The 13,448-nt window shown below is 49.1% G+C and overlaps 1 protein-coding gene across 6 annotated transcripts in view; it reads right to left on the bottom strand.

The window, feature by feature from the left end:
- Positions 1–13,448, bottom strand: part of tjp1b (tight junction protein 1b) — a 177,515-nt gene that overhangs the window by 139,441 nt on the left and 24,626 nt on the right. For all 6 annotated transcript variants that reach the window (XM_042324201.1, XM_042324260.1, XM_042324220.1 and 3 more), the window contains exon 2: positions 7,849–8,080. In XM_042324201.1, the coding sequence (XP_042180135.1) occupies positions 7,849–8,080 (232 nt within the window). The remainder of the gene's footprint in view (positions 1–7,848; positions 8,081–13,448) is intronic.

The following is a 13,448-nucleotide window of genomic DNA, read 5'->3' as shown; positions in this document are numbered from 1 at the left end:
GAGGTTATAGTGGGATGATGTCATTAACTAACACTATGTGAGTGAGGTTGTAGTGGGATGATGTCATTAACTAACACTATGTGAGTGAGGTTGTAGTGGGATGATGTCATTAACTAACACTATGTGAGTGAGGTTGTAGTGGGATGATGTCATTAACTAACACTATGTGAGTGAGGTTGTAGTGGGATGATGTCATTAACTAACACTATGTGAGTGAGGTTGTAGTGGGATGCCGCTGGAAAGAGATCCACTCCACAGCTCCGGTTCCTCCTGAGTCCTGCAGCCCCTCATCACTCACTGATAGGTAGATCTCTCCTCTCCTCTCTCTCTCTCCTCTCTCCTCCTCTCCTCTCCTCTCCTCTCCTCTCCTCTCCTCTCCTCTCCTCTCCTCTCCTCTCCTCTCCTCTCCTCTCCTCTCTCCTGTAGCCTCTCTCTCACTGATAGGTAGATCTTTCCTCTCCTCTCTCTCCTCTCCACAGCTGCAGCCTCTCATCACTCACTGATAGGTAGATCTTTCCTCTCCTCTCTTCTCTCCACAGCTGCAGCCCTTCATCACTCACTGATAGGTAGATCTTTCCTCTCCTCTCTCCTCTCCACAGCTGCAGCCCCTCATCACTCACTGATAGGTAGATCTTTCCTCTCCTCTCTCCTCTCCACAGCTGCAGCCCCTCATCACTCACTGATAGGTAGATCTTTCCTCTCCTCTCTCCTCTCCACAGCTGCAGCCCCTCATCACTCACTGATAGGTAGATCTTTCCTCTCCTCTCTCCTCTCCACAGCTGCAGCCCCTCATCACTCACTGATAGGTAGATCTTTCCTCTCCTCTCTCCTCTCCACAGCTGCAGCCCCTAGCCCCTCATCACTCATCACTCAATAGGTAGATCTTTCCTCTCTCTCTCTCCTCTCCACAGCTGCAGCCCCTCATCACTCATTGATAGGTAGATCTTTCCTCTTCTCCTCTCCTCTCTTCCCTCTCCACAGCTGTAGCCCCTCATCACTCACTCATCAATAGGTAGATCTTTCCTTCCTCTCCCTCTCCACAGCTGTAGCCCCTCATCACTCACTGATAGGTAGATCTTTCCTCTCCTCTCTGCTGCAGCCCCTCACACAGCTGATCTTTCCTCTCCCTCTCCACAGCCCCTCATCACTCACTGATAGGTAGATCTCTCCTCTCCTCTCTCTCTCCTCTCCACAGCTGCCCCCATCACTCACTCAGATCTTTCACAGCTGAGCCCCCATCACTCACTGGTAGGTAGATCTTTCCTCTCCTCTCTGCTCTCCACAGCTGTTCATCACCACTGCTTTCCTCTCACAGCTCCCCTCATCACTCACTGATAGGTAGATCTTTCCTCTCCTCTCTCCTCTCCACAGCTGCAGCCCCTCATCACTCACTGATAGGTAGATCTTTCCTCTCCTCTCTGCTCTCCACAGCTGCAGCCCCTCATCACTCACTGATAGGTAGATCTTTCTCCTCTCTCTCTCTCCCACAGCTGCAGCCCCTCATCACTCACTGATAGGTAGATCTTTCCTCTCCTCTCTCCTCTCCACAGCTGCAGCCCTTCATCACCCACTGATAGGTAGATCTTTCCTCTCCTCTCTGCTCTCCACAGCTGCAGCCCCTCATCACTCACTGATAGGTAGATCTTTCCTCTCCTCTCCACTAGCCCCTCATCACTCACTGATAGGTAGATCTTTCTCTCCCTCCACAGCTGTAGCCCCTCATCACTCACTGATAGGTAGATCTTTCCTCTCCTCTCTCCTCTCCACAGCTGTAGCCCCTCATCACTCACTGATAGGTAGATCTTTCCTCTCCTTTCCTCTCCCCTCTCACTCCTCTCCCCCTCATCACTCACTCTTTCACAGCTGTAGCCCCTCATCACTCACTGATAGGTAGATATTTCCTCTCCTCTCTCCTCTCCACAGCTGCAGCCCCTCATCACTCACTAATAGGTAGATCTTTCCTCTCCTCTCCACAGCTGTAGCCCCTCATCACTCACTGATAGGTAGATCTTTCCTCTCCTCTCCTCTCTCCTCTCCACAGCTGTAGCCCCTCATCACTCACTGATAGGTAGATCTTTCCTCTCCTCTCTCCTCTCCACAGCTGCAGCCCCTCATCACTCACTGATAGGTAGATCTTTCCTCTCCTCTCTCCTCTCCTGCAGCCCTCATCACTCACTGATAGGTAGATCTTTCCTCTCCACAGCTGCAGCCCCTCATCACTCACTGATAGGTAGATCTTTCCTCTCCTCTCTCCTCTCCACAGCTGCAGCCCCTCATCATTCACTGATAGGTAGATCTTTCCTCTCTCCTCTCCTCTCCTCTCCTCTCCTCTCCTCTCCTCTCCTCTCCTCTCCTCTCCTCTCCTCTCCTCTCCTCTCCTCTCCTCTCCTCCCTCTCCTCTCCTCTCCTCTCCTCTCCTCTCCTCTCCACAGCTGTAGCCCCACATCACTCACTGATAGGTAGATCTTCCCTCTCCTCTCCTCTCTCCTCTCCACAGCTGTAGCCCCTCATCACTCACTGATAGGTAGATCTTTTCTCTCCTCTCCTCTCCTCTCCTCTCCTCTCCTCTCCTCTCCTCTCCTCTCCTCTCCTCTCCTCTCCTCTCCTCTCTCTCTCCTCTCCTCTCCCTCTCCTCCACAGCTGTAGCCCCTCATCACTCACTGATAGGTAGATCTTTCCTCTCCTCTCCTCTCTCTCCTCTCCACAGCTGTCCTCCCCTCATCACTCACTGATCCTCTAGATCTTTCCTCTCCTCCTCTCCTCTCCTCTCCACAGCTGTAGCCCCTCATCACTCACTGATAGGTAGATCTCTCTCTCCTCTCCTCTCCTCTCCTCTCCTCTCCTCTCCTCTCCTCTCCTCTCCTCTCCTCTCCTCTCCTCTCCTCTCTCCTCTCCTCTCCTCTCCTCTCCTCTCCACAGCTGTAGCCCCTCATCACTCACTGATAGGTAGATCTTTCCTCTCCTCTCCTCTCCTCTCCTCTCCTCTCCTCTCCTCTCCTCTCCTCTCCTCTCCTCCTCTCTCCTCTCCTCTCCTCTCCTCTCCTCTTCTCAGCTGTCCCCAAATCACCCACTGATAGGTAGCCTTTCCTCTCTCTCTCTCTCCTCTCCACAGCTGTAGCCCCTCATCACTCACTGATAGGTAGATCTGTCTTCTTCCTCTCCTCTCCTCTCCTCTCCTCTCCTCTCCTCTCCTCTCCTCTCCTCTCCTCTCCCTCTCCTCTCCTCTCCTCTCCTCCCTCTCCTCTCCTCTCCTCTCTCTCCACAGCTGTAGCCCCTCATCACTCACTGTAAGGCGGACTGTTACTTCCATAAGCTGCATTTGGGTTTGAGCTAGTCAGCAAGTTTCCCTTTCCCTCTCTCTTGTGCAATGTACACACACACACACACACACACACACACACACACACACACACACACACACACACACACACACACACACACACACACACACTGTACTTTTATTTTTTATTTCACCTTTATTTAACCAGGTAGACAAGTTGAGAACAAGTTCTCATTTACAGCTGCGACCTGGCCAAGATAAAGCAAAGCAGTTCGACAGATACAACGACACAGAGTTACACATGGAGTAAAACAAACATACAGTCAATAATACAGTAGAAAAAATAAGTCTATATACGATGTGAGCAAATGAGGTGAGATAAGGGAGGTAAAGGCAAAAAAAAGGCCATGGTGGCGAAGTAAATACAATATAGCAAGTTAAACACTGGAATGGTAGATTTGTAGTGGAAGAATGTGCAAAGTAGAAATAAAAAATAATGGGGTACAAAGGAGCAAAATAAATAAATACAGAAGGGGAAGAGGTAGTTGTTTGGGCTAAATTATAGATGGGCTATGTACAGGTGCAGTAATCTGTGAGCTGTTCTGACAGCTGGTGCTTAAAGCTAGTGAGGGAGATAAGTGTTTCCAGTTTCAGAGATTTTTGTAGTTCGTTCCAGTCATTGGCAGCAGAGAACTGAAAGGAGAGGCGGCCAAAGGAAGAATTGTTTTTGGGGGTGACCAGAGAGATATACCTGCTGGAGCGCGTGCTACAGGTGGGTGATGCTATGGTGACCAGCGAGCTGAGATAAGGGGGGACTTTACCTAGCAGAGACGTAGATGACATGGAGCCAGTGGGTTTGGCGACGAGTATGAAGCGAGGGCCAGCCAACGAGAGCATACAGGTCGCAGTGGTGGGTAGTATATGGGGCTTTGGCGACAAAACGGATGGCACTGTGATAGACTGCATCCAATTTATTGAGTAGGCTATTGGAGGCTATTTTGTAAATTACATCGCCAAAGTCGAGGATCGGTAGGATGGTCCGTTTTACGAGGGTATGTTTGGCAGCATGAGTGAAGGATGCTTTGTCGCGAAATAGGAATCCAATTCTAGATTTAACTTTGGATTGGAGATGTTTGATGTGAGTCTGGAAGGAGAGTTTACAGTCTAACCAGACACCTAGGTATTTGTAGTTGTCCACATAAGTCCGAACCGTCCAGAGTAGTGATGCTGGACGGGCGGGCAGGTACAGGCAGCGACCGGTTGAAGAGCATGCATTTAGTTTTACTTGTATTTAAGAGCAGTTGGAGGATATACAGTGTGAGAGGCCAGAGGCCATCAGCTGTGTTCTTAGTCTCTAGAGAGAGAGACACAGTGATGTGACAGTGACCTCTCTGGCTCTTCGAACCTGAAACTGAGGTGTGTGTGTTTGTGCGAGCATGCACATATCCTGTGTGTGTGTGTGTGTGTGTGTGTGTGTGTGTGTGTGTGTGTTTGTGCGAGCATGCACATATCCTGTGTGTGTGTGTGTGTGTGTGTGTGTGTGTGTTGTGTGTGTGTGTGTGTGTGTTTGTGCGAGCATGCACATATCCTGTGTGTGTGTGTGTGTGTGTGTGTGTGTGTGTGTGTGTGTGTGTGTGTGTGTGTGTATCCTGTGTGTGTGTGTGTGTGTGTGTGTGTGTGTGTGTGTGTGTGTGTGTGTGTGTTTTGTGCGAGCATGCACATATCCTGTGCGTGTGTGTGTGTGTGTGTGTGTGTGTGTGTGTTTGTGCATGCACATATCCTGTGTGTGTGTGTGTGTGTGTGTGTGTGTGTGTGTGTGTGTGTGTGTGTGTGTGTGTGAGAGAGAGTGACAGTGTCATGCCCTGACCTTAGAGATCCTTTTTATTCTCTATTTTGGTTAGGTCAGGGTGTGACTAGGGTGGGTACTCTAGTTTTTTGCATTTCTATGTGGGCCTGGTATGGTTCCCAATCAGAGGCAGCTGTCTATCGTTGTCTCTGACTGGAGATCATATATAGGCAGCCTTTTCCCACCTGTTGTTTGTGGGATCTTGTTTTTGTGTAGCTGCCTGTGAGCAGCCCAGAACGTCGCGTTTCGTTTTCGTCAGTATTGTTTTTGTTGAGTTTCATATTTATTAAACATGTGGAACTCTAAGTACGCTGCTCCTCGGTCCATTCATTCAGACGAACGTGACAGACAGCTCATGAAGACATAACGAGTTTGTGGTAAGTCACTCTGTCTCTCCTCTCTGTGAGGACAGACAGGCGGACGGACAGCAGCACGACTGTAATGCATATAAGCCTTTAGAGTTTTATTGTGTATTATAAACTGTGTGGTTTGAGACCTGAATTCTGATTGGCTGACTGCTGTGGTATATCAGACCGTATACCACAGGTACGACAAAACATTCATTTTTAATGCTCTAATTACGTTGGTAAACAGTTTAATAATAGCACCTCGAGGGTTTGTGATACATGGCTAATATAGGGCTGTGTCCAGGCACTCCGCGTTACGTCATGCTTAAACAGCCCTTAGCCGTGGTATATTGGCCATATACCACACCCCCTCGGGCCTTATTGCTTAACTATCCTTCATAGTTGTTCCTTCACCACTGTCTCCTGCCAGAGCACACTTCCATGTACTTTTAATGATCAAATAAATCAAACCAAATTCAGAGATGGATACTACAACTGAACCCTAGCTGGCTAATCAGACCAACCAGCCTTCATCTTCTCAGCCTGGCTCTGAACCAAGTATAGCCATGAACCTGAACCTGGCTGAGGTTCCAATGTCTCAGTGAGGCAGAGTGACTGTGGTTCCAATGTCTCAGTGAGGCAGAGTGACTGTGGTTCCAATGTCTCAGTGAGGCAGAGTGACTGTGGTTCCAATGTCTCAGTGAGGCAGAGTGACTGTGATTCCAATGTCTCAGTGAGGCAGAGTGACTGTGGTTCCAATGTCTCAGTGAGGCAGAGTGACTGTGATTCCAATGTCTCAGTGAGGCAGAGTGACTCAGTGAGACAGAGTGACTGGTTCCAATGTCTCAGTGAGGCAGAGTGACTGTGATTCCAATGTCTCAGTGAGGCAGAGTGACTGTGGTTCCAATGTCTCAGTGAGGCAGAGTGACTGTGGTTCCAATGTCTCAGTGAGGCAGAGTGACTGTGGTTCCAATGTCTCAGTGAGGCAGAGTGACTGTGGTTCCAATGTCTCAGTGAGGCAGAGTGACTGTGATTCCAATGTCTCAGTGAGGCAGAGTGACTGTGAGTTCAATACCAGTGGAACAGTTTTGCTTCCGTCCCTCTCCTTGCCCCTACCTGGGCTCGAACCAGGGACCCTCTGCACACATCAACACATCACACACCGCTGCTTTTGCTCCACAAAAGCAGCGGCCCTTGCAGAGCAAGGGGAACAATTACTTCAAGGTCTCAGAGAGAGTGACGCCACCGATTGAAACGCTATTAGCGCGCACCACGGCTACGCTAGCTATCCATTTCACACAGGATACACTAGCATGGGCCACATGCACTGAATGTGTCACTACCAATGCTGACAGTTCAGTAAATCACTCTGGAAATGAACTTATCATTACTTAGGCGCAACATGTAGCTAGCTCATATAAACATGTACATAGGTCCATATACAAAACATAAATGCACTGACTCAGTGTACTGTAAGTCATTTTGGATAGGAGCGTCAGCTAAATGACCATATTACTAGCTAGGGCTATGTAGCTAGCTCATATAAACATGTACATAGGTCCATATACAAAACATAAATGCACTGACTCAGTGTACTGTAAGTCATTTTGGATAGGAGCGTCAGCTAAATGACCATATTACTAGCTAGGGCTATGTAGCTAGCTCATATAAACATGTACATAGGTCCATATACAAAACATAAATGCACTGACTCAGTGTACTGTAAGTCATTTTGGATAGGAGCGTCAGCTAAATGACCATATTACTAGCTAGGGCTATGTAGCTAGCTCATATAAACATGTACATAGGTCCATATACAAAAAACATAAATGCACTGACTCAGTGTACTGTAAGTCATTTTGGATAGGAGTGTCAGCTAAATGACCATATTACTAGCTAGGGCTATGTAGCTAGGTACATAGGTCTATACAAAACATAAATGCACTGACTCAGTGTACTGTAAGTCATTTTGGATAAACCATATTACTAGCTGCATGGCATGTGCATGGCATGTGGTGCAAAAGAGGTGGGTGGCACCTTCATTAGGGAGGATGGGCTCGTGGTAACGGCTGGAGCGGAATCAGTGGAATGGTATCAAATACATCAAACACATGGTTTCCATGGTTTTCCATTGTTTCCGTGGTTTCCATGGTTTCCGTGGTTTCCGTGGTTTCCAGGTGTTCGATAACATTCCATTGGTTCCGTTCCAGCCATTATTATGAGCCGTCCTCCCCACTGATGTGGTAATCATATTGAATCTGGTAATGTTACCAGTTCTGTCTGTTTGAATAAAAATCATCTGCTAAATGACCATGTTATTACTTAGGGGCTTGAAGTAATGGGAAAAGGTCTGTCGTTTTAGTGTCTTCACTTACTTTGGAGTCCAGCAGGTCGATGCTGTCCAGGCTCTTGCTCCTGTGGATACGACCTTTGATCCTGCGTAGCGACGGCTTGGCCTGATGTATGCTGCTCACAGACGACGATGCAGAGATCGAGCCGCTCCCGTGTCCTAGCCCGTGTCCGTGTCCGTGTCCCTGACCTTGGCCTTGACCCCGGCTGGCTCTGCCGTGTGGGAGATTGCCGGGGTGGAGGAGGCTGGGGTGAATCCTGAGGGTCGGACAAAAACATCCAATCAGGATCATCATACTGAACTCCCGAGAATAGAAGAGACGAGAATATAAATTGTCACTGAAGGTCAAATCGGTTGCAGCAAAACTACAAACAGTTAACAAGTGGACAAGTGCCTGGCCTCTAGTGTTATCAGTACTGTGTCTTAGTGCCTGGCCTCTAGTGTTATCAGTACTGTGTCTTAGTGCCTGGCCTCTAGTGTTATCAGTACTGTGTCTTAGTGCCTGGCCTCTAGTGTTATCAGTACTGTGTCTTAATGCCTGGCCTCTAGTGTTATCAGTACTGTGTCTTAATGCCTGGCCTCTAGTGTTATCAGTACTGTGTCTTAGTGCCTGGCCTCTAGTGTTATCAGTACTGTGTCTTAGTGCCTGGCCTCTAGTGTTATCAGTACTGTGTCTTAGTGCCTGGCCTCTAGTGTTATCAGTACTGTGTCTTAGTGCCTGGCCTCTAGTGTTATCAGTACTGTGTCTTAGTGCCTGGCCTCTAGTGTTATCAGTACTGTGTCTTAGTGCCTGGCCTCTAGTGTTATCAGTACTGTGTCTTAGTGCCTGGCCTCTAGTGTTATCAGTACTATGTATTAATGCCTGGCCTCGAGTGTTATCAGTACTGTGTATTAATGCCTGGCCTCTAGTGTTATCAGTACTGTGTATTAGTGAATGAACCATAGTGTTAGCAGGGGAATTTAACCCATATAGTACTGGTGATCTAGAGGAGAGAGAACGTGCTAGAGCAGGGGAATTGAACCCATATAGTACTGGTGATCTAGAGGCAGCGGCTTAGACTCAATTTGTTCCTTATTTCAAATGTTATTTATTTATTTATTATTATGTTTTTTTTAAAGTTAGTTTAGAGTTTTTATTCCTCTATATATATTTATTTTGGTTTATAAATGTTTTTCCCCAATTTTGTGATATCCAATTGGTAGTTACTCGAAGGTGGAAAGCCATGGGTCCTCTGAATCACGACCCCGCCAAGCCGCACTGCATCTTGACACACTGCTCACCTAACCTGGAAGCCAGCCGCACCAATGTGTCGGAGGAAACACAGTGAAGTTGGCGACCACAGTCAGCGTGCATGCGCCCAGCCTGCCACAAGAAGTCGCTAGAGCGCAATGGGACAAGGACATCCCAGCAGGCCAAATCCTCCCCTAACCCGGACGACGCTGGGCCAATTGTGCGCCGTCTCTCGCGGTCGCGGCCGGCTACGACAGAGCCTGGAATCAAACCCGGATCTGTAGTGACGCCTCTAGTACTGTGATGCAGTGTCTTAGACCACAGCGGCACTCGGGAAGGCTTTGACTGTCTTGACAGGACATGCTTAACCAGGATTTACTCTCAAACGATACTTGAGAGAGGAGAGGAAAGGGAGGGAGAGAGGAGCGAGAGGGAGAGGGAGAGGGAGAGGAAAGAGGGAGAGGGAGAGAGGAAAGAGGGAGAGGAAAGAGGGAGAGGGAGAGGGAGAGAGAGGGAGAGAGGGAGAGAGGGAGAGGAAAGGGAGAGACAGGAGAGAGGGAGAGGGAGAGAGGAGAGAGGGAGAGAGGAAAGGGAGAGACAGGAGAGAGGGAGAGGAAAGGGAGAGACAGGAGAGAGGGAGAGACAGGAGAGAGGGAGAGAGGGAGAGAGACAGGAGAGAGGGAGAGAGAGAGAGAGGAAAGGGAGAGACAGGAGAGAGGGAGAGGAAAGGGAGAGACAGGAGAGAGGGAGAGACAGGAGAGAGGGAGAGACAGGAGAGAGGGAGAGGAGAGAGGAAAGGGAGAGACAGGAGAGAGGGAGAGGAAAGGGAGAGACATGAGAGAGGGAGAGACAGGAGAGAGGGAGAGAGGGAGAGACAGGAGAGAGGGAGAGACAGGAGAGAGGGAGAGAGGGAGAGGAGAGGGAGAGACAGGAGAGAGGGAGAGACAGGAGAGAGGGAGAGGAAAGGGAGAGACAGGAGAGAGGGAGAGGAAAGGGAGAGACAGGAGAGAGGGAGAGGAAAGGGTGAGACAGGAGAGAGGGAGAGGAGAGGGAGAGACAGGACAGAGGGAGAGAGGAAAGGGAGAGACAGGAGAGAGGGAGAGACAGGAGAGAGGGAGAGAGGAAAGGGAGAGACAGGAGAGAGGGAGAGGAAAGGGTGAGACAGGAGAGAGGGAGAGAGGGGAGAGACAGGACAGAGGGAGAGAGGAAAGGGAGAGACAGGAGAGAGGGAGAGACAGGAGAGAGGGAGAGACAGGAGAGAGTGAGAGACAGGAGAGAGGGAGAGAGGAGAGAGGGAGAGACAGGAGAGAGGAGAGAGTGAGAGAGGGAGAGAGTGAGAGACAGGAGAGAGGGAGAGACAGGAGAGAGGGAGAGACAGGAGAGAGGGAGAGGAAAGAGGGAGAGGGAGAGAGGAGAGAGGGAGAGAGGGAGAGGAAAGGGAGAGACAGGAGAGAGGGAGAGAGGAGAGAGGGAGAGGAAAGGGAGAGACAGGAGAGAGGGAGAGGAAAGGGAGAGACAGGAGAGAGGGAGAGACAGGAGAGAGGGAGAGAGGGAGAGACAGGAGAGAGGGAGAGAGGGAGAGACAGGAGAGAGGGAGAGAGGAGAGAGGAAAGGGAGAGACAGGAGAGAGGGAGAGGAAAGGGAGAGGGATGAGAGAGGGAGAGACAGGAGAGAGGGAGAGAGGGAGAGACAGGAGAGAGGGAGAGACAGGAGAGAGGGAGAGACAGGAGAGAGGGAGAGAGGGAGAGGAGAGGGAGAGACAGGAGAGAGGGAGAGACAGGAGAGAGGGAGAGAGGGAGAGACAGGAGAGAGGGAGAGACAGGAGAGAGGGAGAGGAAAGGGAGAGACAGGAGAGAGGGAGAGGAAAGGGTGAGACAGGAGAGAGGGAGAGAGGGAGAGACAGGACAGAGGGAGAGAGGAAAGGGAGAGACAGGAGAGAGGGAGAGACAGGAGAGAGGGAGAGACAGGAGAGAGGAGAGACAGGAGAGAGGGAGAGAGGAGAGAGGGAGAGACAGGAGAGAGGGAGAGGAGGGAGAGACAGGAGAGAGGGAGAGAGGAGAGAGGGAGAGACAGGAGAGAGGGAGAGAGGGAGAGACAGGAGAGAGGGAGAGAGGGAGTGAGATCCATTTCCATTTTAAGTGGCTGACTATGATACTCCAGAGGGTTTTGTGACTAAATGTTTAAAAGGTGGTGAAAGAAAAAGAGAGGAATAATCTATGAGCGGAAACAGAGCGGTGAAGCTCTCAAAAAGAAAAATGCCTTTTTAGATGGTTTCTGTGAGAAAATGTGTAACGCACGCATAATAACAGAACAACAGAGTTGAAAGGTCACTCCGGTCAGTGCTCACTCCTTCTACACCCATCACCTGGAGCAATGAAAGACGCCAGGCGAGGGCTTTTTAGACAAATGCGACAGAGCCAAAGTGACTAAGACGAGCAGCTGACAGGAAAGAGAGTCTCTGGATGCACGACAGACCCAAGCTAGTCTTGCACAGTCAGAGGCCATCTCTTACACGTTGATTCTAGAACGGACATCGGCCAATGGCCTTCAGGCAGGAAGTCAGAGAGAGTAACTTATTGCCTTCTGCTACAGTGGGATGGCTAGATAGTGTCTATGTCACTAATGGTACCCTATTCCCTGCATACTGTAATACTTTTGATCAGAGCCTTGTGGGTACTGGTCAAAGTAGTGCACTATATAGGGAATAGCTCTGGTCAAAGTAGTGCACTATATAGGGAATAGCTCTGGTCAAAGTAGTGCACTATATAGGGAATAGCTCTGGTCAAAGTAGTGCACTATATAGGGAATAGCTCTGGTGAGAAGTAGTGCACTATATAGGGAATAGCTCTGGTCAAAGTAGTGCACTATATAGGGAATAGCTCTGGTGCCATTTGGAGACGGACGTCGTAGTCTGTTTTTGAATAGCATTGTTTAAAGTACATGTACAGGTGTTATGAGGGAATAGCTCTGGAACACTGATTCATCAACACATACACACAATAGCACACACAGAATTAGTGCACTACACAGGGAATAGCATCACACAGAGAAATAGCTGCACCCATATAGGCTTCAATAGCTCTGGTGAGAATTTTTTGAGTGCACTATATAGGAATAGCTCTGGTGAAAGTAGTGCACTATATAGGGTTAGCTCTGGTCAAAGTAGTGCATCTCATATAGGGAATAGACTCTGGTCAAAGTAGTGCACTAGTATAGGGAATAGCTCTGGTCAAAATAGTGCATCTATATAGGGAATAGACCCTGGTCAAAGTAGTCACTGCATCTCAGTGCTAGGGCGTCACTAGACCCTGGTTCAAAGTAAATCACTGCATCTCAGGGCTAGGGTGCCATTTGGAGACCCTGGTTCAGTCTGTTTTCACTGATCTCAGTGCTTAATAGAATACATGTACAGACCCTGGTTATGACGGAGATTATAAATCACTGCATCTCAGTGCTGGAACACCCTGGTTCATCAAAATCACTGCATCTCAGTGCTAGAGGCGTCACACAGACCCTGGTTCAGCTCTAAATCACTGCATCTCAGTGGTCAGGAGATCATTTACAGACCCTGGTTCTGCTTACTGTAAGACTTCATCTTTTTGAGTGCTAAAGCGTCACTACAGACCCTGGTTCAGCGGTCTAAATCACTGCATCTCAGTGCTAGAGGCGTCACTACAGACCCTGGTTCAGCGGTCTAAATCACTGCATCTCAGTGCTAGAGGCGTCACTACAGACCCTGGTTCAGCGGTCTAAATCACTGCATCTCAGTGCTAGAGGCGTCACTACAGACCCTGGTTCAGTGGTCTAAGGCACTGCATCTCAGTGCTAGAGGCGTCACTACAGACCCTGGTTCAGTGGTCTAAGGCACTGCATCTCAGTGCTAGAGGCGTCACTACAGACCCTGGTTCAGCTGTCTAAAACACTGCATCTCAGTGCTAGAGGCGTCACTACAGACCCTGGTTCAGCGGTCTAAAACACTGCATCTCAGTGCTAGAGGCGTCACTACAGACCCTGGTTCAGAGGTCTAAAACACTGCATCTCAGTGCTAGAGGCATCACTACAGACCCTGGGGCGGCAGGGTAGCCTAGTGGTTAGAGCGTTGGACTAGTAACCGGAAGGTTGCAAGTTCAAACTCCCGAGCTGACAAGGTACAAATTTGTCATTCTGCCCTTGAACAGGCAGTTAACTCACTGTTCCTAGGGTGTCATTGAAAATAAGAAATTGTTCTTAACTGACTTGTCTAGTTAAATAAAGGTAACATTAAAATAAATAAAAACTACAGGTTCAATTCCAAGCTATAGGGTTTGGCTGGGATAGGCTGTCATTATAAATAAACAGACGATCAACAGAACCGCAGGCCATCAACAGAACCTCTATCAGCAGGCCATCAACAG

Source organism: Oncorhynchus tshawytscha, linkage group LG01, assembly GCF_018296145.1.
Source record: "Oncorhynchus tshawytscha isolate Ot180627B linkage group LG01, Otsh_v2.0, whole genome shotgun sequence".
Lineage (NCBI taxonomy): Eukaryota > Metazoa > Chordata > Actinopteri > Salmoniformes > Salmonidae > Oncorhynchus > Oncorhynchus tshawytscha.
This window is presented reverse-complemented; position numbering and strand designations above follow the sequence as displayed.